The sequence below is a fragment of the Carassius auratus genome, chromosome 9 (genome assembly GCF_003368295.1).
Source record: "Carassius auratus strain Wakin chromosome 9, ASM336829v1, whole genome shotgun sequence".
In the NCBI taxonomy this organism is placed as follows: domain Eukaryota; kingdom Metazoa; phylum Chordata; class Actinopteri; order Cypriniformes; family Cyprinidae; genus Carassius; species Carassius auratus.
The window spans coordinates 27,592,130-27,620,061 of record NC_039251.1 but is presented as its reverse complement, the minus strand read 5'-3'; the positions used below and the strand labels follow the sequence as shown (position 1 = coordinate 27,620,061).

The 27,932-nt window shown below is 40.1% G+C and overlaps 2 protein-coding genes across 4 annotated transcripts; one reads left to right on the top strand and one right to left on the bottom strand.

Moving 5' to 3' along the window:
* Positions 1–334: 334 nt before the first annotated feature.
* stk24a (serine/threonine kinase 24a (STE20 homolog, yeast)) lies at positions 335–15,490 on the top strand. Of its 2 annotated transcripts, XM_026272390.1 has the most exons (11): positions 335–378; positions 2,928–3,158; positions 3,987–4,043; positions 5,313–5,421; positions 5,552–5,709; positions 6,136–6,321; positions 6,949–7,091; positions 7,190–7,310; positions 13,374–13,451; positions 13,621–13,751; positions 13,829–15,490. In XM_026272390.1, the coding sequence occupies exons 1-11, from the start codon at positions 358–360 to the stop codon at positions 13,845–13,847; spliced, it is 1,254 nt and encodes a 417-aa protein (XP_026128175.1). In that variant the 5' UTR covers positions 335–357; the 3' UTR covers positions 13,848–15,490. The 2 variants fall into 2 exon arrangements, with proteins under 2 accessions (XP_026128175.1, XP_026128174.1); XM_026272389.1 differs by having other exon boundaries at positions 13,621–15,490.
* Positions 15,108–27,932, bottom strand: ino80da (INO80 complex subunit Da). 2 transcript variants are annotated; one of them, XM_026272386.1, is made up of 10 exons: positions 27,680–27,932; positions 26,168–26,414; positions 24,167–24,972; positions 23,547–23,649; positions 23,211–23,435; positions 23,019–23,113; positions 22,727–22,860; positions 22,421–22,629; positions 20,573–20,733; positions 15,108–20,393 (listed from the first exon to the last, which is right to left on the bottom strand). In XM_026272386.1, exons 2-10 carry the CDS (start codon positions 26,383–26,385, stop codon positions 19,459–19,461), a joined length of 2,886 nt encoding a protein of 961 aa, XP_026128171.1. In that variant the 5' UTR covers positions 26,386–26,414; positions 27,680–27,932; the 3' UTR covers positions 15,108–19,458. The 2 variants fall into 2 exon arrangements, with proteins under 2 accessions (XP_026128171.1, XP_026128172.1); XM_026272387.1 differs by having other exon boundaries at positions 20,573–20,730.

Below are 27,932 nucleotides of genomic sequence, written 5' to 3'. Positions count from 1 at the left end.
GTTCATTTAACCTTTCTGGCCTCTTATTTCTACCTTTCCCAACTTTTTTTGGAATGTGTAGCTCTCATGAAATGCTAAATGAGCCAATATTTGGCATGACATTTCAAAATGTCTCACTTTGTAAATTATTCCATTCCTTTTTTACTCACAATTTGTACAGTGTCCCAATTTTTTGGAATTCGATTTGTATTAAGCCTGTATTCGTAATCATAAGAAGAGGCATTCTGCTCTTTGACCCATTACTGTGGTAGAGAGTGGGCGTGTCACCGCCCTGTTACACCCACATGATAAAGAGCCCTGATGGACTGACTAACACATGAGTGTGAACAGCATATTCAGGAAGCAGCAGCCATCGTCATGGACACTGAAGGATCAAAGGTACTGTGTGTTTAAGTGTGAATGAGAGTTTTCTGGTTATTGTTTTTTTTGTTTTTTGTTTTTTTTTTACAGTACGGGTCTGATGCCAGACAAGTGGGGAATTTGTAAAGTAGGTGAATTTAATATTTGTAAAAAATAAGATAAAAAATGCTGTTGAAAAAATTGCTGTACCAGCAGAAACATTCTATAAGTAAATTACTTCCAGTGACTTTGCCACAGTAGAAGTTTGTAATTTTAGTATCATTTCAGTTCCACCCAAGGTTTTTTTTTTTTTCTTTTTTCATAAGGTCACTTAATATTTGATGACCAAAGTGCCATTGTTAGTGGAAAGGCCATGACTGTGGTTATTGTAAATGACGTGTGAGCGATTAGACTAGCAGTGTATCTCTCTTCTGTTTCTGCATAAACTTCTTTAAAGGGGACATATGATGTTATTTCAAGTTTTACTTTCTCTTTGGAGTGTTACAAGCTCTTGGTGCATGAAGAAGATCTGTAAAGTTGCGAAGAATAAGGTCTCAAACCCAAAGAGATATTCTTTATAAAAGTTGAGTCAACAACACCCCCCTAAAATGGCTCGTTCTAACATGCCCCCACATGTCTACATCACAATGTGGGAAGATTTGTATAACAACACGCAAATGTTAACCCAAAGTAAGAAGGCATAAGTTTGATTCTCGCTGTTGCCGTCAGCACCATGTTGTGGTGATGTTTTTTCATTGTGAAAGCAAAAATACTTTGTTTGGCCTTCTAAAAGAGGTCACAACTACACATCAGTGGTTAAGTTGTATTTACAACTTAACCAGAACAGTTCAACCCAAATATTTAGTGTGCAGCACATTTTATGTTTCCTGATCCTGGGAGAATAGACTACAATGCCAGCTGTCCTGACTCCCAGTCTATAATTACCTTTACATATGTAAAGGATTTGACACTGATGATTCAAACGTGAGTTTTGACCAGTGTAGAGCAGCGGTTCTCAATCCCTGTTCTTGCATTCATGCACGCTGTGCAGACTGAGCTAGACTGGCCAGCAAACATCAACAACCTTCCTTTCTGGTATTGTAGTACTTTTAAAGTTTTCTCTGGTTAAGGACACATGATGTAGCCCAGCGGTTCCCAATTCCAGTGATCGCACACATATTTTGCATGTCTCACTTAGTCAACACACCCAATTCAGATGGCCAACTCTAGTTACGTAAATTAACTTTGTTCCAATCGATATGATCCCTAGACCGTGTTCATTGCTCCCTACTTCCTGAGCAGGGGTTTTCTTCACTTCAAAACATGGACCGGAATTGGGAACTGCTGATGTAGCCTATTGTAGTAATGTTGTCTCTGGTATTCTGGTCTGTAAGCATAAATGCATTCAGGGGCGTGGCTTTGGGCGGCGATTGCAGGGAGGGTGGGACGTTCGCTTTCAGTGCTATCAGCATAAGTCATTATAATCCGTAAATGTCCCCACTGGATGCAACAAATGGCTCGTTTTTTAATGGGTTTTATTGTTTTTGTCTTGTCTCGCCAGTGTTCTGACAGGGACATGCATCACTGTTTGACAAGGGATGTAACATTTCCATCACACACTTGAGGCATTCGGCCAATCACAAAGCAATGGATACCTGGCCAATCAGAGCACACATCGCTTTTCAGACCTATGAGCTTTGTAAAAAACGACATGTTTCAGAAAGGCGGGGCATAGAGGAGAAACAATAAAGTACAATATGTGGAAAATAATGTGTTTTTTTTTTTTTTTTACCTTAAACCACATAAACACAATTACACCAAATACACCAAATCATTTTCTTTTAATCAACATCATATGACACATTTAACATTTAAACAGTCCAAATGTGCTTGTCATTGCTTTGTGCTGAAAGTTCCTTATTGTCAAAACATTAACTTGGCAACCACTGCCTCAAGTAAAAAGAATATGCAAGCATTCGTAGGACTATATAGGGCTAGATGCTGGCAAATTGCTGGATCATTTGTGCCTCAATAATGTTTTAAACTAAAGCTAAGGTATTCCAGTACGAAATAATTCCTTTGGGAAAAGCAGGATGCACCTGCCACGTTCCAGCAAAGAGAATTGCAAGACTTATTTGGATGAAATTGTGATTTATTTGAACATCTGGTAACTGTAGCAGTGTTTGAATTCCTCTCTAATATTAAACCTTTGCATAATAGGCTTAATGCATTTCATAATAAAGTTTATAATAGACACCTGGGGATTCTTCAGGAAGCCATTAAAACAGACAATGTCAGACATAGATTTTTCTTCAGGTTTATTGACAGAAATGGGCTTTGGGTGTTATGCAGATGAGAAATGATGCCGGTTCAGATGACTTGCATTGTTGCCATATCTACATCAACTGTGTGTGATCCATAGCGTTTGTTTGACACTATTTGAGTCCCAGTGGTCTAGTTTTTTTTTTTTTTTTTTTTATTGACTTGAAACCTTGAAAGGATTTCTAGCATTTCAAATTCCAGATTTTTAAATGTTTTCAATATACAACTAACTAGAGTACTTCTTATTAGTTTTCTTTCTTTTATAGAGTTTGAATGTTGACCTGGAGAAACTGTTCACCAAGCAAGAGAGGATTGGGAAGGGGTCGTTTGGAGAGGTCTTTAAAGGCATTGACAATCACACGCAACAGAAGGTCGCTATAAAGATTATTGACCTGGAGGAGGCTGAAGATGAAGTGGAAGACATCCAACAGGAGATCACAGTCCTCAGCCAGTGTGACAGCCCCTTCATCACTAAATACTATGGCTCTTACCTGAAGGTGAGGCCCATGTACTTAAAGCAGCCATTAAAGCAGTTTAATGTGTATCAGTCAGCTTATGATGACTTAAGTTGGATTTAAGATGTAAGCTGTATGGCATTTGGGGATAGCAGAGGTCCCAACTTGTTTTGGCTGAAAATGTTTTCTTTGGGAGAAGTAGAGTAGAGTATATATATATATATATATATATATATATATATATATATATATATATATATATATATATATATCTTGAACATTGTGATGTACTTATACTTGACTAAATTGCTGCTTGGACTTTTGCATTAATCTTTGTATGATCAGATATATATTTAATCAGTAAATACACAGTAAGTAACAAAGTGTAAATATCTTAGTGTGAATAGGCCTTTTGGTTGTTAGAATAGCTTTACATAGGCACATTTCACCATAAAATGACTGGAGAGCTCCCAAAGAGAACTGGCTATGGTTGTGAGAGTGTCCCATATATTTGTGGGCCCACTGCTCCTGGGTGCCTTTTTGAGATCTGATACCCTTCTCCTGAAGGGCTAGCAGCTTGCAGAGCTCCAACTCCAATCCTAGTCAAACACACGAAGCAGCTGATCAAGGTGTTTAAGGTCACTTGAAAATAACAAGCAGGTGTGTTGGAGCAGGGAAGTTCGCAGGAAGTCCTCCAAGAGCAGGGTTGGCTACTCCTGGTTTACAGCTAATGGGAACATCTGGATGGAGTGACATTCCCAGAAAATTGGTCATTTAGATCTTTAAGTTTGGTTCATGAATTTCGAAATTTTTAAATGACTGCAGCTTGTTAGACACCAAGACAATATTGACATAATAACTCTCTTGCAGGACACACAACTGTGGATCATCATGGAATATTTAGCAGGGGGGTCTGCTCTGGATTTGGTGAGAATTTTTATTTCCTTAACTTTATTGTCTAGTACAGTCTATATTTATGACAACTTGGAAAATTTAAAAGTGTATAATTTAAAACAATATTTAAAAAAGCAGATTTCTGCAAGTTGCTGTTAAAGGTACAGGTTGTAGGACCTGTCACTAGAAGGCGCACTACCAAAACAATAACAAACACGTGGTTTGATGATGCTAAGGAGCGTGGAATGATGGGATTTGTTGTCTTCTTCCCACCCGCTCTTGGCCATCAGTCAGATTATATGAAAACGATTACCACTTGTTCAACAAATATATACATTAGTGTACACAATAGCTGGGCATACATAGCAAACGCGAGTTCAACGATTTGTGTGAGTAGATTACATACAATGTAAGACTCGATCAGACATGTAATCGCACGTGTCTAGAGACGTGATGCCCCGCGTTTGGCGTGTATGCCCCATAATACTAATCTTGTTAATCGTTATAATAGCATACGTTTTCTGTAAAATATGAATCAAAACAACTCACCTGTCGAGTAAAACACAAGCGAGATCGGCATATCTTTCTAGTTGAAGTTTGTAGCAAAGCTCTCTCCATCTAGAAAATGCAACACTGATATTGGTCCTCACTCTTTCTCTCCTCTTGTCCAAAACTTTTCTTGGGTCATTTGGTTGGCCCGTACACTTACGTTTATTGTCTTACGTCCTTGTCGACAGAACCAGCGGCAGATGGTAAACAGCAATTATGTAAATAAGTAACACAAGCCACCATAAAACTTGCAAGAAGAAGTAAATGAGGAACTGCTTGAAGCAAGCTAGTGGTTTGCTGGATGCTAGACACTACTTCCACATTTGTCCACGACACTATTGTCATGTGGTTTCTACGTCAGTAAAGGCGGTAACAAAGGGTAACTAACGTCATTGACAGGCGACTTCACTGCCCAGTGTCACTGTTCAGAATGGGAATTTTCTCATGATTTACAAGTAGTTGAAAACATTAGAGATACTGTTAGTAATCAGCTAGACAAAATATATACAGTTTTTTTATATGTTACTGCAAATATCTTATGAATTGTACATTTAAGCACTATTATATGTGCTAATTATGATACATTTTGTTTGTAGACTTTAAAGTTGCAAATGTCTGGGGTCTGTATCTCATTTAGAGTTGACGGGAGGAATTAGTGTAGTTATAGTCATGTAGTACATAATTATACTTGTGTTGAGGTTTAGAGCCCTACACATTTAAGCTCTTCTAACAGGCTTGTCCTTTGTTCTACAGCTGGGACCTGGAGCTCTTGATGAGTCCCATATCGCCACCATCCTCAGAGAGATCCTGAAAGGTCTGGATTACCTGCACTCCAAAAAGAAAATTCACAGAGATATTAAAGGTACATGTTACATATTACCTACAGTTTTCTTCCATTTAAATCTATAAACCATCTCCAGCATTTCAAGATGGCACTTCTGTTCTGAAAAAGCTCAAATCATGATGTGATTTGCATTTGTGTGTTTCTCTAGCCGCTAACGTCCTGTTGTCAGAGCAGGGTGATGTGAAGCTAGCGGATTTTGGTGTGGCCGGGCAGCTCACAGACACACAGATCAAGAGGAACACGTTTGTGGGCACTCCATTCTGGATGGCACCAGAGGTCATTAGACAGGCAGATTATGACTCAAAGGTCAGATCCATTGACTGTGTATTGTACGTAACAAAGTTTTAATCATAGCCTGGCATGTGTCAGTAGCTGGCCAACCAACCTGCTCTTCTACCTTCATGCGGACTTCAGTTCCAGTCCTGCTCCAACATATCTGACTGTTGTTTTCCAGTTATCCTGAACACTTTGAATAGTTGGGGCTGAAGCTAAACTCTGCAAGAGGGTAGCTCTCCAGGTGGAGTGTTGGCTATGTCTTATTTAGCCACTCTTTTCCGTACTTTGTAAGCCTTTGATATGCCTATTGATCTTTAGGAAACACCAAGCTCCATTTAAAGTTATTATCCAGAGTCGTTATATAATAAGTTCTCAACAAGGGCAACAACATTTGTGTAGCACATCGCACATTTTACCACATGTAGAATAGGTCACTTAGGTGTGTGTGTTTTGCAGGCAGATATCTGGTCAGTGGGCATTACTGCCATCGAGCTAGCAAAAGGAGAGCCACCCCACTCTGATCTTCACCCCATGAAGGTGTTATTTCTCATCCCTAAGGAAAACTCACCCACACTGGAGGGAAACTACAACAAAGCTCTCAAAGAATTTGTAGATGCCTGTCTCAATAAAGACCCCAACTATGTAAGTGCAGCCTGCATGTTTATAGGGATTTACAGGTGTGCTGAATTAGACCTGGAGCTACATTTTGCTAGAAGGTAGTCCTTCAGGAGCAGGACTTAACAACACTGATAAAGCAGGGTTTCTCAAATCCAGCCCTGTAGGTCAAACCCTAAACCAGGGGTCTCCAAACTCTGTCTTGGAGGGCCGTTGTTCTGCAGAGTTTAGCTCCAACTTGCCTCAACACACCTGCCTGGAAGTTTCTAGCATGCCTAGTAAGACCTTGAATAGAGGGTTCAGATGTGTTTCATTAGGTTTGGAGCTAAACTCTGCAGGAAACCGGCCCTCCAAAGCCAAGTTTGGAGACCCCTGCCCTAGACAAACCCCCCTACCTGAAATGTTGTAGTAACTCAGAAGATCTCGATTGGCTTTGCTCAGGTGTCTTTGATTAGGGTTGTAGCTAAACTCTTCAGAGCATTGGCCTTTCGAGCTGGATTTGAGTAACTCTGCAAAATAGTCTTTGGATTTTTGCATGTATAGCGGTGGTGGACTGCTTTGACCCTCGACTGGCGCTTGGGGGCCACAGCTGCCCACCCCAGATGTATATAGTAATGTATAATCAAAAGATAATGTCTGCATTGTCTTTGCCAGAGGCCAACAGCTAAAGAGCTTTTGAAACACAAATTTATAATTCGATATGCCAAGAAGCCATCATTCCTGGTGGATCTTATCGACAAGTACAAGAGATGGAAAGAAAAACAGGCCCGCAATGAGTCAAGCTCTGATTCTGAATCGTAAGAATCTTAAAAAAAGAAAAACATTGGCACATTTAGTTATATTTATAATGTAATTAATTATTCACTGAGAAAATGTTGTGTGTATGTGTCTTCAGAGATGATGGTGAAGCATCTGGAGAGTCTGTGTCTGATGACTGGATCTTTGGCACTGTCATAGGACAAGAGCCCACAGTGAATCAGAATGAAGTCGTAATAAAAGAAGAACCACACAAAGAGGTGACATACGCCATTGTACAAAAATATCAAAGTAGATCATTTTTGTTTGTAAGACAGCCTTAAGAACAATTAACAATAAAAAATATGTTTATTGGGTTTGGAATGATAAACAAAAAATAAGTGGTTTTTGGATGTTAGTGGCTCATCCTTCCATCTATTCTCTTGCTGCTTGTCCAGGACCAGGTCACAATGGCAGCAGGCTAAGTAGGGCCCCCAATATATCCTTTTCCTTCCACAGCTCCTCCTGGGGAATACCATGACAATTCCAAGCCTTCCAACATGGAGGTCTCCCCAGGCTCTATTCTCAGTTGGACATGCCTGGAACACCTTTATTGGGAGACATCCACATCAACTGGTTTATAGAAAGAGGCAGGTCTAAATGAATGTCTCAGGGATGTGATACCTGTGATCTCATTCTTCTGGTCATTACCCAAATGCCATTACCATAGTTAAGGGTCAGAACATAACTTGACTGGTAAATCAAGAGCTTCACTTTTGAGCTTAGCTCCCGCAACCCGCACCCACTCGGTTGCAAACTGCACACCCTTCACTCCCGGTTGTGCTTTGAGATCCTGTCCTTGAATATCACAATGAGGGTCGGGCAAAGGACTGTCCTGATGGAGTTTATCAGTCACTGGGAACTAGCTTGGTGGATAATGTTGATAGTTAAAGGGACAGTTCACCCAAAAATGAAAATCCTGTCATTAATTACTCACCCTCATGTTGTTCCAAACCCATTACACCTTTATTCATCTTTGGAACACAAGTTAAGATATTTTTGATGAAATCTGACAACTTTCTGAGCCTGCATAGACAGCAATGCAACTTAAACGTTCAAGGCCAAAAAAGGTATAAAGGACATTGTTAAAATAGTCCATGTGACATCAGTGATTCAACCATAATGTTACGAAGCTACACGAATACTTTTTGTGCACAAAGCAAAAATAACTTTATTCAACAACAACTCTTCCATGTCAGTCTTCGACATCTATTCACAAGAGTCTGTTTATCAGTGACACGCGCGTCAATGTATTAACAACCCGCACCTGATCGTTATTTTCAGTAGTAAATGCGTCGTTCCTTTATATTAATTTAATTAATTAAATAGGCTATAGCCTACAGGATAATAAGCATTATGACAGCACACAAGGCTTGCCACAAAGAACCATTAATGATTATTATGTGTCTAAATTAGCACGGAGACATTTAATTGTTTAGTAATAAACTGGTGTTTTTTGTGTCGCTGCTAAGATGAAGTTGACCATGAAGACTCACCATAAACGGCGGAGAGAAATGCACATTTCATATGGATTACATATTCAGATTATAGTCTATTTATTTTGGTTTGAAAATTTTAGTTTAAAAGTAGACATTTCAAGCTTTCTGTAATATATCGCCTTATCTTTCTTTTTAAACCCTCCAACTAAAAGATTTAAGACACTACCTGACCCAAAATGTCACCCAAAGTTTCTACAGCTTTTTTCTTAGCTATTTCAGAATCTGGAAAAAATTACTGGGGCTAACTTGTTACTGCAGTCGGTGGAGCGATATGAATGTGTGTGATGTACGGCATGATGATAAATGCTCGTCACTTCTGCTGCCAAAACTTTGTCAGCCTGTGAGTCATTTGGTTTATTGAAAAACGATTTGCATGTTTCTTGATGATGTGCTTTTTTTTTCTGTGGTACTCACATGCACCATGTCGCTTCACATCGTATTTTCCACCATGTCCCACAGAAAAACTGCTTTTGCATAAAAAGCTCTCTCTACACTTTTATTGCTCTCCTCTGGACTATTGGACATAAGTTAACAGTACGCCTATGGACGTATCCGTGTATTTATTAGGCAGGGTTGAATGAAAAAGCGGGACAGATGCTCAATTTGCGTGAGGCGGGACAAAGGGTAAAATTGCTGTACAATGTAAAGTGGGACAGGTGGTCTATTCGTGCCAGTTATTCAGCCAATAAAGTGTAGGCCAATGTCAAGTCACCTTTATTTATATAGCACAAAATACATTGCATCAAAGCAACTGAACAACATTCATTAGGAAAACAGTGTGTCAATAATGCAAAATGACAGTTGAAGGCAGTTCATCATTGAATTCAGTGATGTCATCTCAGTTCAGTTTAAATAGTGTCTGTGCAATCATTTGCAATCAAGTCAACGATATCGCTGTAAATGAAGCGACCCCAACAAAGCAAGCCAGAGGCGACAGCAGCAAGGAACCAAAACTTCATTGGTGATAGAATGGAGAAAAAACCTTGGGAGAAACCAGGCTCAGTTGGGGGGCCAGTTCTCCTCTGACCAGACGAAACCAGCAGTTCAATTCCAGGCTGCAGGAAAGTCAGATTGTGCAGAAGAATCATCGGTTTGCCTTTGGTCTTGTCCTGGTGGTCCTCTGAGACAAGGTCTTTACAGGGGATCTGTATCTGGGGCTCTAGTTGTCCTGGTCTCCGCTGTCTTTCAGGGCTGTAGAGGTCCTTTCTTGGTGCTGATCCACCATCTGGTCTGGATACGTACTGGATCCGGGTAACTGCAGTGACCCTCTGATCTGGATACAGACTGGATCTGGTGGCTACGCTGACCTCGGAATAAGAGAGAAACAGACTAATATTAGCGTAGATGCCATTCTTCTAATGATGTAGCAAGTACATCGCGTGTTATTGGAAGTGTTCCCAGTTCCGGTTTACCTAATTAATGCAACCTAAAAATCCTTTAACGGATTTGGATATTAGAAGCATATTAGTGTGTTATGTGTAAGCCAGGTTAAAGAGATGGGTCTTTAATATCAATTTAAACTGCAAGAGTGTGTCTGCCTCCCGAACAATGTTAGGTAAATTATTCCAGAGTTTTGGCGCCAAATAGGAAAAGGATCTGCTGCCCGCAGTTGATTTTGATATTCTAGGTATTATCAAATTGCCTGAGTTTTGAGAATGTAGCGGACGTAGAGGAGTATAATGTAACAAGAGCTCATTCAAATAATGAGGTGCTAAACCATTCAGGACTTTATAAGAAGTAAGCAATATTTTAAAATCTATACAATGTTTGATAGGGAGCCAGTGCAGTGTTGACAGGACCGGGCTAATATGGTCATACTTCCTGGTTCTAGTAAGAACTCTTGAAGTATTTTGAACATTGAGCATTTTGATCTGTAGTTTGTTTACTAAGCATGCAGAACAACCACCCAATAAAGCATTACAATAATCTACGCCTAAGGTCATAGATGCATGGATTAACATTTCTGCATTTGACATTGAGAGCATAGGCCGTAATTTGGATATATTTTTAAGATGGAAAAATGCAGTTTTACAAATGCTAGAAACGTGGCTTTCTAAGGAAAGATTGCGATCAAATAGCACACCTAGGTTCCTAACTGATGATGAAGAATTGACAGAGCAGCCATCAAGTCTTAGACAGTGTTCTAGGTTATTGCATGCAGAGTTTTTAGGTCCTATAATTAACACCTCTGTTTTTTTTCAGAATTTAGCAGTAAGAAATTACTCGTTATACAGTTTTTTTATATCGACTATGGATTCCATTAGTTTTTTAAATTGGTGTGTTTCACCGGGCTGCAAAGAAATATAGAGCTGAGTATTATCAGCATAACAGTGAAAGCTAACACCATGTTTCCTGATGATATCTCCCAAGGGTAACATGTAAAGCGTGAAGAGTAGTGGCCCTAGTATTGAGCCTTGAGGTACTCCATACTGCACTTGTGGTTGATATGATACCTCTTCATTCACTGCTACGAACTGATGGCGGTCATATAAGTACAATTTAAACCATGCTAATGCACTTCCACTGATGCCAACAAAGTGTTCTAGTCTATGCAAAAGAATGTTGTGGTCAATTGTGTCAAACGCAGCACTAAGATCCAATAGCACTAACAGAGAGATACAACCACGATCAGATGATAAGAGCAGATCATTTGTAACTCTAAGGAGAGCAGTCTCAGTACTATGATACAGTCTAAATCCTGACTGGAAATCCTCACAAATACCATTTTTCTCTAAGAAGGAATATAATTGTGAGGATACTACCTTTTCTAGTATCTTGGACAGAAAAGGGAGATTCGATATCGGTCTAAAATTAACTAGTTCTTTGGGGTCAAGCTGTGGTTTTTTGATGAAAGGCTTAATAACAGCCAGTTTTAAGGTTTTGGGGACATATCCTAATGACAATGAGGAATTAATAATAGTCAGAAGAGTATCTATGACTTCTGGAAGCACCTCTTTTAGGAGCTTAGATGGAATAGGGTCTAACATGCATGTTGTTGGCTTAGATGATTTAAAGGGTTAGTTCACCCAGATAGCAAAATTATGTAATTAATAACTTACCCTCATGTTGTTTCAAACCCGTAAAACCTCAGTTTATCTTTGGAACACAGTTTAAGCTATTTTAGATTTAGTCCGAGAGCTCTCAGTCCCTCCATTGAAGCTGTGTGTATGGTATACTGTCCATGTCCAGAAAGGTAAGAAAAACATCATCAAAGTAGTCCATGTGACATCAGAGGGTCAGTTAGAATTTTTTCAAGCATCGAAAATACATTTTGGTCCAAAAATAGCAAAAAACAATGACTTTATTCAGCATTGTCTTCTCTTCCGTGTCTGTTGTGAGAGAGTTAAAAACAAAGCAGTCTGGATATCCGGTTCACGAACGAAATTGAACTGAATTGTTCGGTTCGCATCTATAATACGCATTAATCCACAAATGATTAAGCTGTTAACTTTTTTAATGTGTCTGACACTCCCTCTGAGTTCAAACAAACCAATATCCCGGAGTAATTCATGTACTCAAACAGTACACTGAACTGCTGTGAAGAGAGAACTGAAGATGAACACCGAGCCGAGCCAGATAACGAACAATAGACTGACTCGTTCACGAGTCAAGAACCAGTTGCATCGGTTTTTGGATCACCAGTAGTTCTTTCGGACAGTTCGATTCAATAAACCGGTTGAAGAAAACGGTTCACCGTTTCTTTTGCGCTCGACGTGATGGCGTCATTGGCGATGATTGCCCTTGATTTAAGCCTTTGGTTTACCCGCGCCCATAACACTAGCACAGAATCAATCACCAAAAGAATAAGTTCGGTTCAGATGCTCTGTGTGTCGGTTTCCTTCATGCTGAATCTCACATGCGCAGTATCATTCATAAAATTCTAACTGACCCTCTGATGTCACATGGACTACTTTGATGATATTTTCTTACCTTTCTGGACATGGACAGTATACCGTACACACAGCTTCAATGGAGGGACTGAGAGCTCTCGGACTAAATCTAAAATATCTTAAACTGTGTTCCAAAGATAAAGGGAGGTCTTACAGGTTTGAAACAACATGAGGGTAAGTTATTAAATACATAATTTTGCTATATGGGTGAACTAACCCTTTAACAAGTTTATACAATTCTTCCTCTCCTATAGTAGAGAATGAGAGAGAGAGAGAAAAAAACTGTTCCTCAGGGGGTCTATAGTGCACTGTCTGATGCAATACTGTAGCTGACGGCTGAATGGTTATAATTTTATCTCTAATATTATCGATTTTAGAAGTAAAGTAGTTCATAAAGTCATTACTGCTGTGATGTTGGGAAATGTCAACATTTGTTGATGCTTTATTTTTAGTTAATTTAGCTACTGTATTGAATAAATACCTGGGGTTATGTTTGTAATCTTCGAAAAGAGAAGAAAAGTAATCGGATCAAGCAGTTTTTATTGCTTCTCTGTAGGATAGGTTGTTTTCTCGCCAAGCAATGTGAAATACCTCTATGATATGCTAAGGAATTTGGATGCATCAGGAAGGTCTTTTGTGGTAGAAGTGATGGTTCTTCCATACTTGTAACAAGAAGTAGAATTTACAATTTTGGCTATATGAAGTTTGCACAAAACTAAATAATGATATGATATTAAATGAATCTTTTTCATTATCAACATGGATATTAAAATAACCAACTATTAAAACTTTGTCTGCAGCCAGAACAAACTCGGATGTAAAATCATCCCTGTATACGGTAGCCAGTACAAACATCACAGGAAGAACAAACGTCTGCCTTTCTCTCATTGTTTAGGTGCCAGAGAGTACAAAGAAGCCTCCGCCCAAGAGCAAAGAGTCTATGTCCTCTATTATTTTACCATTGTTTGCAGAGGTAAGAATTTAATCCAGATTAACCTTCCAATTTACGTTTAATGTATTTGCTGATGTTTACCTTGAGTGGAACTTGATCAGGCAAATGAATGTCAGTGCATACTGAACTAACAATGCTGTATATAATGAAAGTCTCAATCACAGAATGGATGTGTTTGTTCTTCTGTCAGCTGAAGCAGAAGCAAGGTGTTTATAAGCCGGCGGTGTTAGAGGAGCTGAAGCAGGCCATGCTCCTGGCTGAAGAGACATGTCCCGAAATCACTGACTCAATGGTCACAGGGGTGGTACAGAGATTAAAGAGGTATTTACAGCACCCTGCCTGCAGTGCCCAATACGTGTGAGTTGGTGAGAGTCTGATGTGTGTTTTCTGCCTCACAGGTTTTCATCTCAACACTGACTGACTCTCGGTGCCTCTCCATGAAGACTCTTTCTTCTGTGGGTGTCTGTATTATCTATTTTGTGCTTTGTGTGTTTTAATATGGTGGAATTGTGAATAAGCCATTTACAATCCCAGTTACTTGGTGTCTGTACATAAGTGTAGAAAATGTGGATTGGATTTGTTTAAGGACCCCATGGAATCATTAGATATTTTGTTTTCCTCAATAATTCTTGTGAGAGAAAGATTGGAAACGTAAAAATAATAATAATAATAATAATTGGTCAGCTCAGCCTTTAAATGCATCAAAGCTCAGCTATCTCAAGGGGTCTGTGTATATCAAAACTTTTTTTTTTTTAAACAGAGCTGTAATTTGTGTAATAATAAAATCACTATTGTGATTTACAGTATGGACACAATTGTCCTTTTGCTAGCATTGCTCTTGAAGATGTTTGAAAAAAAAAAAAAGACTGTAATATTAAAATCACTTATCACTTTTTTTTGCCCTTTAACATATTTGTAATTCTTTAATGGTGATTTATTTTATACCATATCTGTACAAGTTTTATGCCTACTAATTCTATTCTATGCTGTGGCTAGTCTCAGCTTAGTTCTTTTTTTTTTATCTTTATTGTAGCACCATGCTAACATGCTCATGAAGATTAATTTAGGAAGAGAGCCACGGTTTTCATTTGTATGGTCAGTTTTTTCCTATAGGAACATTTAACTCATTTATGATTATTAGAGTACAGCAAACTAATTGAATTTTAAAGCTGAAGTATAATATTTAAAACATTAGCAATTAGAATAGCATAATAACAAAAATATAGGTTTGGCAAATCTCCTTAATAGTTGATTCTGTACAAAGCAGAACAGGATATATATATAATGCAATGTGTACTATATTAAGCTTACTGAGACTTGTTATAGCACTTGCATATCATTGTCTTCATTTATAAAACACTTTGGATAAAACTGTCTGCTAAATGAATAAATGTAAAAAATACACTTGAGCTTTGAATGATCTCATTCTGTGTAAAATCCTTTATATAATTCATTTAGCTGTAAACCATTTTTGTTGTCCTTCGTGTATCTGCAATGATTCACTTTTACAGCCCGCCTGATTGCACCTGGATGATAACAGCATTTTAATATGTTATATAACAAGAGCCCATGGGATTGCAGGACTATAAATCTGTGCTAAAGTTCAATCCAGACTAATGTCCAACTCTTGAGTGTTCACTGCCATCATCACCCTTTCCAGACACAACTGTAACGATCTAACAAATTCACACCATTTTAATTCTTACATCCAAAAACAAGATCAAAATCTGTCACTCTATATACAGATATTACATACAATTTTATACACATATTACATACTTTTTTTACACAAGAAAAATATACATAAAAATGTAAACTTTTGTATACAAAAAAATACCTTAGACAAATTAATGACCAATAACAAAAGGTGACTAGATTTATCCTATGAGTTGTAAAAACAGTTCTACAGTACATTCAGTGAGTACAGGAATCAGTCAGCCATCTAAACGCAGAGTGCAAGCGACTTTTGTCTGGGGGTGTCTCTGTGCAGCAGACCTGCTGTCATTCACACAGTAGTAACACAGTAAAAACTTGGACTGCACACAACATTTCAGCTCATTAGAGGAACAAAAATGCTTTTGCCACAACTGATGGACATTGGTGGACAACTCTTTTGCACAAGTGACTGAAAAGTCATTTTGAACCTGTGGAACACCGTGCAGATGAAAGTGCAGCTGATCACAGGAGATGAAAATGAACAATGATTTGTCACTACAAATGAACCTTGAATGATTGACTTACTCAAGGATCCCTCCAAATGAAGTAACAGCTCCAGTATACCTGTGATCATTCTGCCACACAATGATCTCTTTCATGAAGCAGAGCAGAATGTGTGTAAATCATCATAAAACCATTATTACGCAAGCTGTTGCATTCAATATAATGTCAACTTATACAAGAATGATTCTACTAGTGATTCAATCTAAGTGGTTTTAAACCAGTTCAATGCCACAATTTATAACTGTTTTACAGATGATTCCATTCAGTGTGAAAATTATGTAACAGCAGTTTTATGAACTGTTCAGTTTATGCAAGAATTAATCTTTTTTTTAAACCATTCTTGCGTAAACTGTCACTGGTCTTTCTTTAGAAATTACTAAATGTGATTACATAAGAATGGTTAATCATGAATGAGACCCATTCTTTTTTTCTTTTCCGGCTAGTGAGATTGGATTAGACTAAGTGCATAAGGGTCACGGCTGTGGTTTTACATCGTTCAGCGGCCACTGACTGTTATTTTTTAATAGCTATCAAAAATACTGTTGCACATGATCACAGTCTCTTCATCCACAGATACACAACATCAATCAATACAAAATGATTAATCACGAGAATTTTGATAGCCATTAAAACTACCAAACATTATGCCACTAAATGCATCGGTTCCACCAAGTATGCTGCAAATGACTCGTTTTCTTTCAAATTTCATATTTACCCTTCGCCACTCAATTCAACCAATAAAACCCAATCTAGAGGATTCTATTCTATAAATATATTTAATACTTAATATATAAGATAATCGTTCAGTGTCTAAAATCTACCAAAAACCTTGGTTTTACGGTCTTAAAATGAGAGAAACTGAAATCTGCAGGGAACATTGGTCCCACGTGGGATAAGGCTGACTGACGGTGACTAAAAATGGCTGAGTTTGAACCTGACACTTCTGTGGAAGTCTGGAGAAGAACCATCAGGTTGCACAAACCATCCACCATAGAAATTGCACCAAATGTCCACAAAACAAACGCAGGGTTATTTCAGTTGACCTCAACTCTCCTGCCATTCATTCCTTCCATCTGCCAGCTCTACTGTACTCTGAAACCTTGCCGCCAAGGGCTTTGTATTAGAAAGACCAAACAAGGTCCTAAACTGATTAAGCACCATGAAGAAGAACAAACATTTGAACCCATGTATTTGGCAAAATATCACCTCAAAGTGTCATTGTTCCATTTACTCTTCACAGAAAGAGTTCCAATGTCAGTGTTTCTACAAGATTAGCGAAGTTGAGATCTTTGCCGTGAATCAAAGATGAACATCCGTTTAAGGAGAATGAGATCCAGCTGTTTGTCACCGAGGCTGGTATGAGAGACTCTGCTGAGGAGATTATTGCTTTAATTCACCTTGTGATGTGAGCAGTCCAGGCCTGGTCCACTGAGCATGAGCAAAGACCCATCAATGAATCACACTGTTCAGTCATACAGATTTGTGTCCTGATTACAAGTCGTATGGTGGATTCTCTGGAGACCACATCAAGTTCAGACCAGTCCTGTTATATAGAGACAGGAGTGTTGTTGGCTGTGCTGGAGTTCATTCTGGGCTAGTGTCTAAAATCAGGCTGAAAGTTGGACAACTTCAGTGCCACTGTGACAGTGTTGACATTCATGGTTTGTTTTTCTACTTGGTATGCATCTTGGGTGATCTAATCAGACTTTCAGAGATGCCACATCACATTACAATAACACACCCTGGACCACCTTCTCGTTTAAGACTTAATCAATGGGCTGCAATTCTGCAAGCCATGTACAACTATAAAGTTGACTCGAAGAGCGGGACTTTATTTGTCAATCAGGAACTGATTGGTTCGCTGTCATTTGGTTATTGCTGCAATCTCATGTGAGTGACAGCTAGCTCGAAAATAAAGAACAAGATATTGCAGAAATAGGAAATTGTTCCTATCTTCATTCAAGTTGAAATATGAGTGCACGAGTGTGCCAATTTTTGCACTTCATCAACATAATGACCCACTGATGACACACTACTGAATTCACATTAACTCCCCTCAACAAAACCCACCATAAGTGGTCATAAGGTCAAAGGAAATCCACGTTAACACCACGTGTAAATGATGATTCCTCAGATGACTTCTTGTGATCAGATTACCCGAAACTGGTGCTTATACCAAGTATAAACAAGTCTTGCTTGCTCTCTCTCCAGCCAGCACATTCTTCTCACAAAGACCCTACAGGACATTAGCCAACCATCAACCTGCTACTCTCATTTGAGGAATATTATACTAATGGAATAAGTAATATGACAAGAATATATGATCCACTAGCCTTAATACAACAGACCATCAACCCTTTTCCACTGACACAGTGCTGATGCCTGGCACCATTTTGCATGTTTTTCCACTGAAAAAAGGTGGTTTTTGTGCCTTACCTTCTAAACCTGCAGATCTCAAAGATCTAGTAACATTAGAGTCACTGGATGCTATAAGAGTCCTATATAAGGTAAAAATATATGTTGCACATCCACAGTTGACATTTCTAATTTGAATCGTGCTGCACAGCTTCTCAAACAACATTATTGTCACCGTCTAAAACAATGATTTATTTACAAATATCATATGTGAATCGTGATTGTTTCTATGATAATTCAATAAAAATAAGTTCTTAAAAACTTGAATAAACTAAGACTGCAATGCGCATGATTTGGTTATGTAGTCAGTTAGATCATAGTTTGGCTATCCAGAAATATGGGTCGTCTCTGGGATAGCTCCATAGATCACTGGCTCCTGCACTAGCACCATTTAGTGGAAAAAGGGCATATGAGAGTAAAACATAACTCTTGGATCACCACGAAAACAAACAGAAGATGGACACTGTTGACAGACCAAGCAAATACGTGTACAGAAAGACTCAAATCTGCTGCTGATCTAAGGTTGGTGATGGACATTCAAGAGTTAGTTCACCCAAAAGAGAAACCCTTAAAGCCACATTTTCTTCTGAAGAACACAAAAGGAGACGTTTTCAAGAATGTTCAGACTGCTCTTCTTCAGGAAATTAGAAATGAATGGAAACAAAAGCACCATAACAAAAGGGTCCATATGATTTGTATACTATTTTCCAAGTGAAGACATACGGTAGCTTTGTGTTAGAAACTGACTGAAATGGAAGTAATTAAAGGCCTGTTTACACAGCTTAGATTGTTTGTGGTGTGGTGCCTTGCTCAATGGTCTCACCTCAGTCGTGGTATTGAAGTTGGAGAGAGCACTGGTTATTTACTCCCCCCACCTACAATCCCTACTGGACCTGAGACTTGAACCCGTGACCTTCGGGTTACAAGTCCAACTCTCTATCCATTAGGCCACGACTGCCTAATGTGTGCCAAATTAGCACTGAGCGTGTACAATATTTGTGTTACATATGCATCAACGACCGTTCATTCAAATTAAAATGTTTACTTAACATTTGTCTTGGTGTGAACAGGCCTATACTCAATCTTGCAGTGTGTAAACAGGCAAATATGCCATGCAAATACAATGCTAAACAATCGTAATCGTCACGTCATAACCGATTGTTATACACCAGTTTAAATGTGCAGAAATTAAGAGTGCTTTTTGAAGATTGACAGCACTTGTTTGCTACATAAAAAATTTTTTTAAGAGCAGAGAGTGAACATTGTTCAAAATATATCCTTTCATGTTTCAAGGACAAACGGAAGTCATGAGAGTGAGTTAATAAGGAAAGTTTTAATTTTTGAGTGAACTATCCCTTTAAAATGTGAGATGGGGTGGTCTCTCTAACCAGACTCAGTTGCTCTGAGGGAACGGGGGAGTGGCAGCAGTGGCACTAGTGATGGTAAAGCCTGTAGGTGGCGCTGTTGAGCTATGGCTAGGCTGCAGGTCTTTGGGAATCCCACTGTGGGAAGCCAGTTGGTGGCCGAAGGCTGCGCTAAACTGTGGGAGCTGTAGTTTAGGTTGGGTGTGGGTGAGAAAATCCCGTGAAGAGGGCGAGGATGATGGTGAGGTGAGGCCGGTCAGGCCCGGTTGGGGTAGAGCGGAGAGAGCAGCGGTGGGCTGCAGGATTGTGGAATGGGACATGGAGGGAGGGGTGGACAGAGCAGTGGAGAGCAGGTGAGTTTCAGCAGTGAGGAGGTTACCGAACTGTGCCGGGTCTGTGAGAGAAAGCGGGAGGTTATTCCAGGAGGTGCGCGGTGGCCCAGGAGCTCCACTCAAAGGCACCTCCAGCAAGAGAGGCGGGTCGGTTTGATAAGAGGCACCATGTGGGGGTGAGATGGGATCCCTGTAGGGCGTTGGCACATGCTCGCTGCTGTAATGACTACCTGGTGGGGACAAGTCCGGTTTGGGAGCTCGGGAAAACGTTCGTTCTGTTAACCCACCATTGGGATTTGTACAGGGTGTGGTGGTGCTGCTCTGAGTTGGCTGGGGAGAAGTGGATGTTGGGAAATGATGGTCTGTCTGGGCATGGAGGAGGTTTCCCTCCAGCTCTAGATTGGGAAAAGTCTCCGAAGTCATTCGGCCATTTAGAAGGTCTCCAATGCTAGTCGCTGTGACCCCTGATCCCGAGAACACAGCCATGGTTCGGTGGTCTACCCCATCTGCTGGGGTCAGTTCACCCATTGAGGACAAACACACCAGGGAGTCGGGATATGACCCCATGGCCTGCAGGGCTCTGACCAACTCCTCTGCCTCCTCTGTGGTGGGCAACAACTCTCCATTCTTACCTGTATCCACAAAGACAACTCAGACAAAGTGCAAACCAACCAATGGGCAAGTAGATTTTTTTGAAGAAAACTTGAGTGTTGATTGGCAAATGCTAGTCCTTGTGATTTCTTGCTGGCCCAAATCAAAAGAGGCTACTCTTTATCATATTTTGTAGTCATATAATCAGATGTGAACATACCCTCAAAAAGGTCAAAGTCCTGAAGATCATCGGGTAGTCTGGGCAGCACATCAGAGAAATCTTCCTGATTCAGCTCAAGATCATTGGGAATGTCAGGCATTTCGTTTGTGATGTCGTCAGGAAGCTCATCTGCGCTGAGTTCAGGGGTCGATGGACTCCTACTGGAGTGACAGACAGGGTGAGTGCCAGCTTGACTTAAAATGAATAAAGTCGGAAACATGCTCTAACAAGTACGTGAATATGAATGTTTGGGCAACACATTACAAGCACAGATCCTCTTGTGTTGTTGCTGTGGCTGTAACCTTCTCTACATGTCTTTCAGTGAACCAGAAAAGTTGCATTTCAGACTGACAGATCGTCTTACATTAACTAACTTCCTCAGCAAGATACTGTTACTCTTTGATGACAGTAGTTGTCTTACTCTACTGGTTGTTCCAGTATCCTTGTGACAACACTTGCAATACAACATCTATTTGACAGTTTTGTTAGTATTCGAAACTGGACTTGGTCTCAAGACCATATTATCGTGCTCTTGGTCTTGTCATGGTCTCAGCATAATACTGTGGATACATTTTGGGGTCCTCGTTAAATAGTGCATATGATCTACTCTGTGCTGCCAAGACAGAATTTTTCATTTCATTTCAACTCAGGGGTCCCCTGTCCTGTTCCTGAAGATATACAGTACCTACCTGCAGAGTTCAATTCCAACCCTGCTCCAGCACACCTGTTATATTATCTGTAATTATCAACTGCTCCTGGAAAAAAAAAAGTGTACCTTAATTAAATGGTCTTCGAATCGGAGATGAACTTTTGTAAGAAGGTTTATCTCCAGGAACAGAACTGGGTACTCCTTATTTATGGATCATTCAGAATCTCTTCTAGTCTCATTCTTGACTTGACTCAACCTACTTGGGTCTTGAGTTAGACACCATGCAGGTTTCTTCTGGTCAGAGGAAAACTGGCCCCCCGACTGAGCCTGGTCTCTCCCAAGTTTTTTATTTTTTTTATTTCTTCCCTTCTATCACCGATGGAGTTTATGTTTCCTTGTCGTCGCCTTTGAGGCCGTTCACATATTGCGTCATATTGCTCAAGTTCGTTATTTCCAATGTAGGCGCGCGGTATGCGTGCTCATAATGGAAGTGACGCGGTCGCGACGCACCCGTTTTTCCAGGCGCGTCCGCACCGCATTGAGTTAAAAACATCTCAACTTTTGAGAATGCCGCAAGCGCACCGCGTGCCATGTGACAAGAACTAACCAATCAGCTTCATCCTTTCCCATAACAACGTTGAAAGCACAGCCAAGATGAAGGAACAGCTGATCATAGTTGTATATGGATTGCCATTTTAAAATAAATTTAGTAGCAGAGCTAGTGGAAGAGTTTTTTTGTGCTGCAAATCCATCTATGCTTTGCTGAAATTTCCGCGTCTTCATGGAGAGAGCACGTCATGGTTGCTTAGCACAGGCAGAGGCATTTTTAGGCGCGATATGTGAACGGCTCCTTTGGCTTGTTTAGTTGGTGACACTTAATTTCTGGCTACTTGACACTATTTGAAGTGAACTGAACTGAGATGGATGATGACATCACTGAATCAATGATGGAATGATTTTAACTGAACAATGTACTGTTTACTATTGTTCTCTTAGATTATCAACATACTATTTTCCTCTGTAATACCGTAAAGCTGCTTTGACAATCTGTATAGTATAAAGCACTTGAATTGGGACTCAATGAGCTAGTCTTGACTACAACATTGGTACTTCTGATGTGTAAAAGGACACATTTTGAAATGCAACAACGAAACATTTGTGAAGCAAGACTGTGATGCATTTGAAAGCAGGATATGCACCTGACATGAGCGTGGTGGGTGGGCAGTGAGAGGGAGGGCATTAGCAAGTTGCCCTGTGGCACAGCGGGAGGAATGGGCTTCTGCGGTCTGCGTGGACCTCGTCTTCTTTTCTTTTTGTGTTTCTTCGTCAGTGCAGGTGGCTTGGACTTCTTACGTGGGCGCCGCAGCTGCTGACTGCGTCTGTTGCCATCCCCACGCAGAAAATTATCCTGCCACACACACATTTGTGTACAACTTACAACCAACTCCATACGGAGTAAACACAACCCTTTTAAGGTTATCAGCATAAGATGTGTGGTTTCTCACCATTTTCTTGGCATGCTCGTCGCAAAGAGGTGTCTGGTGAGTGATGTCAAACACAGGAACGGAGCACTGCTGTCCATCAGCGAACCGCGCCGTGCAACTGGAGAACAGCTGCTGAGAGCGATTCAACAGGATATCTGCGTCAACGTGCTGTCAAGAACATAACACACTGGCATCTGACAACTGTTGTTTTGTTGTAGGTGTTGCTTGCGACTTGGCCGCTGTTCACACTGACAGTTCATCGTCTCATCACTAGGCCAACCACTAACAACTGGTCATTTTACTTGAAGGATACGTTGAAAACAGTGACGTGAAAATGGCAAAGCTATGCTGCTGCAGCTTTGACCCTTCGTGGTTCCCGTACACAATGTCCTTTCATACTTGTGTGAGCTGAAAAAAATGTAATCATTTATACAGAGATATTAAAAATGACACACAGCCCTGAAATGCACACAATCTTTGCAAACAGGTCATGTTCAACACACACCAGGGGGAGGTCTGTGAGCTCTTGCTGAGTTTCTGAATGAGCTGTGCAGTGCAGTCGGAGTCTTTGCTTGCAGCGTGGAGCAGAGCTTTCCGGAAGGCATATCGGTATCTGCTGTGACGGGTGGCTGCCCGGTCCTGTCGACACAGGTGCTTATACCTCTCCTGTAGGTATGTACATAGCTGTGCCAGGCGTGCCCGTCTCGAAATTGGCTTTTCATTGGAGGAGCTGATGCATACAAACAAAACAAATCATTTTAGATAAGAACATGCTTGTTTTTCTCTCAAATATTTTTATCTATACTCTTGGAGTACATTAATTGAGGAGTGAATTTCTTACCTTTGACGGGAGCTTTTTTCCTGAAGTCTCCAGGCCTGAGGCAATAAAGGAACAAGCTCCTCTGCCTCTTCATCATCTGTACTGTCCTCAGACCAGTCTAGCCCTATGGAAACACACATGCATATATGATCAGACATCAAGGACACTGCACATGGTTACATATAATATTAAATATTACAACAATTTAAAACAACCATTTTGTAATTTAGTATGTTTTTAAATGTATTAAAAAATGTATTAAAACATATTTCTGTGACGCAAAGCTGAATTTTTCAGCATCATTACTCTTTAGTCTTCAGTGTCACATGATCCTTCAGAAATCATTCTAATATGATGTTCTGCTGGTCAAGAAACATTTGATAATTTAGTGCATTTCTCATTTCTATTTTAGGATACTGTGGGAAACGGAAAGTTGAACAGAATTTGGCTTTTTGTAACTTAATAAATATCTTTAATGTCACTTTTCATCAATTGAATATCATTCTTGCTGAATAAAATAAATAATTTCCTTACTGTTTCCTACTAAGTTTTTTTTTGCCCCTTTGCATCCCTAGTTTTTAAGTTTGTGCATTTTGCATAGCGTAGAACAGTGCTGCTTATTTGTAACAAGTTTGTTGTACCAAGATGTGGGAACAGGTCTCCGTGTTCACTCTGTCTCTGAGTGTAAAGCTGCACGAGGTGCTGCAGTCTGAGCAGGCAGACTGGGGGTGCTGTAAAGGCGGTGGGCCGCATGGCCACGGCTCGGGGCTGTGGGCAGTCCTGGGCAGCAGCTGGGCGAGGGGACGCAGCAGGGACAGGTCTCCGGCTAACAGACTGGTTCTGAACCCCAGCTGACGGGAGCAGACCAGACAAAACAGAAGGCCCAGTCTGAGGTGGAGCTGGCTTGCATAGCAGAGTCGGCACTGCCCCATGCTGGGCATAAGCGGGCCGATCTGTGTGTTCAGGGGACTGGACAAGCTTCGCCGAGGGTTGAGGCGGAGGTGGAGCCGGTGGTGGAGGTGGTTGTGGGGATTTTGGAAGTGTGCAGGGTTCAGTGACGGCGCTAAAGTGCTCGATGTCCGGCTGACGGTGCTCTGGGTCCCGGGCGGTCACCCTCAGGCCAATCACTGGCCTGCTGGGCAGCTTCCTCTTGCTGGAGCTCTTCTGCACCACGCTTTCCTCTCCGTCCGTGTCCTCCTCATAGAAGGCAAAGGGGTCGAGGATGTCTGAGTCCGAGAGAGGCATCGGAGTCAGACGGGAGCAGAGCGGAGACGGAGGGAGCCCATCCAGTCCATTATTGTCTCTCAGAGCCAGAGAGGGAACGGTGATGTTCAGAGCCACAGACTCCACGTGAGCGCGGGCACGAACCTCCTCCAGAGCATCCTGCTTCTTCTTACGCTCCTTCTTAGGGATGAAGCCAAGCACCTGTAGGTGGCTGTTACAGTATCTGCCAAAGTATCAGTACATGTTACAACATCTGCTCAAATCACAAAGCACATTTTAATCATGAATTAAGATGTACTGTCAAATGCCTCCACACTACTACTGGCAGAGCTCAAATTTTAGAGCTTTATTTCATTGATTTTCATTGTAACGCAAGGGCTTTAATGTAAAATATGGTTATTAGGCCAGGAACAGATCCACACATATAAGGATGAGAATTAGATAAGAAATTCTAATTTTGTTTAATAATCGTTGTCCTTTAATGAATTACTCATTAGTAAATTTGAAGGGAGAAAAAGGACAAAGCTCTTATTGCATTTCCTGCCATCAGCAGCCTGGGGTCAAACAAGAGATTTTCTGATTTATACACAACAGAAACTGCAAACCAACAATAAATGATAATATACGATTTGTGCAAAATAAAATAAAAAAAATGGGTTTGAGGTAAGTAGCTAGTTATTACTTCAGGAACTACTTGAAGTAGTATATTAGTCTGGACTTTCTAACTTTGACACAATACCTTGAAAAATACTGAGATTCAACACTACTGTCAATAACACAAGAAACAAAAAATGTCAAATATTATATAACATTTGATCAGTATCTAAATTATCATTAGATTGTATTTTTTCTGAAACAAGGCGAGGGAAATTATAGCATTATAAGTGTACTATAAAATAAGTGTTTTATAATAAGTTTATTCATTATTTTATACTACAGTAGGTAATTAGTTTCTTCGCTGTTATTTTTGCAGAAAACTGGGAAGCCTTTAAGATTTTGTGACAACAGTCTGTCACAGACACTTCTCATTACAAATCTAGCCAAACTTTGCAAACCTCCATCCACAAAAATGGAGATTATGCAAATGCAAATTATGCCAATTATGCAATTATGTGAAAATAAAGCATAACTGATGTAACTGACGTTGCATTACCAAATGCACATTAAACATACAGCGATAGAGTTCGCTGCAAATTGTGGTTTGACACTGCCACAGTGTCACATTTCCTAAGAAACATGCAGTGTTGTACAGTGATTTTCCCACAGATAAGGGTAACTGCTCTTTGGCTTCACCGTTAAGAGAAACAAGTGTGATGTAAAAAAAGAAAAAGATCTGAAAAAGCACCTGTTCATTCCTGACACTAAACACTCAACTAAGTGTGTGCAAACCATGACCCCCTGTAGGCCTCACGTCTTACCTCCGTTCTTCTGCTTTGGGGATGGGGTTGGTGCATCGCTGACTGTTATACTTGGCCACATATTCGCACTGTTTAAACGGAGCGGTTTTGTCCTCCAGAACATGACGAATGCAGAAGGCGTATCCGTTCAACCTGCGCTGCTTGCAGAGTTTGGGGCTGTAGGAGCACAGCGGCTTATTATCCACCTCTGAGAAATGGATGTGTTTGCCTTCGTACATCACGTGACTCGGGTCCCTGAGAACATCAGCTGATCGAGACAGAAAACAGTGTGCATTACACCACAAAAACAACACACTTAATTCATAATGTTATATAATATCTATTGTATTAGATGTTATAGGCTTTAATCATGACCGTGCAATAAAAAACTGACAATGACAATATAATAGTGATCTCGTGTCTCTGGTTTAATATTTGAACTAAATGAAACTGAGAATCGCAGCTAGTTGATGTGGTTATAGGTTAACTACAAAGATCTCAACACACAGATAGAGACCTGTGCAACCAAAACAATCACAGGAAACAAGTGACAGAAATAAGATCTCCTCAGCTTGGTTTGGACATAACTGCATTATGATTATCAGAATTGTTCAGACCACTGTTAGAAATTAAGTGGTTTTGAGATGAGTCATTAAAAAGGCATAAGTAAAATGCATTGAAAATAATATAATATTATATTGCATGCTCTAAATTATTAGCAAATTTATGTAAAAGGTTATATGCATGATAAGTTACCACGTTTTGTTATTACACTGGATTAATGAACTTAAACGTTTCCGCAGATATTACAACGATATCTAAATAATCTTTTCATTGACTTCATACTTTACAAAATATCATTTTCGTTAAATAAACATCGCTGTCATCAAATCGATATGCTAAATAACTCCTAAAATATTACATACAAACATATTCAGTCAGTATTTTGACACTTTTGCCAACATTAAAGAATATTTATATTAGTATCATTTTAAAATTTAGTTTCAGCCCCTGACTGTCAATATCACACATTATTTTGATCCCACACTCGTTAGCTAAAATGCTAAAAACAAACCCAGGAAACAGAAACACTGACGTGATACTGCGCTAATGTCATATTTGAAATGCTAAAAATAGAAAAATAAGCGCATGCATGTGCGAATTATGTTATTAGATTTTATTAAATGCGTGGAGTTTGTGCATGTTAATCGCAGTAAATGTCGCTATAAACAATGGCGAATGCGGCAGGTTGAAACAGGCCGACGGAGCGGATCGCTACAGCCGATTGAGCAATAATAGTAGTTTAATTTTTTATAAAACTTTACAATTTGATCTCTTTAAAAATAATATAATTATTGCAACATCCGTTTAATTATAACTAGTGATCACAACATGATACGGTTTGCTGAATATACATTCTAAGTCAATGTAAACATTGGCCTACAGTAACGGCCAAGCCTCGGGGTTCGAGTAGCGCCGTGAGGGGGTTAGAGCGCACATCAGTCGGGTAAAGCTGTAATCGAGTCCGCTTACCTGCAGTGGGTTCAGCCTCTACGGGGTCTCACTCCGGACAAGACTGTACAAACGCCACAGATCATCAACTGCACCGAATATTCATCGGAATTCCTTATGCTTAGGAATATTATTCCCGGTTGAGGAGGTGAACCGTCAAAGCGATCACTAATGTACTTTCGATATTATTTTATCGTCTTCTCTCATTGAACAGATCTGCGGGAGTTTAGAGTTCAGAGCTCGGCGGACTCACAGAGCCACTAGCGGCGCTGTG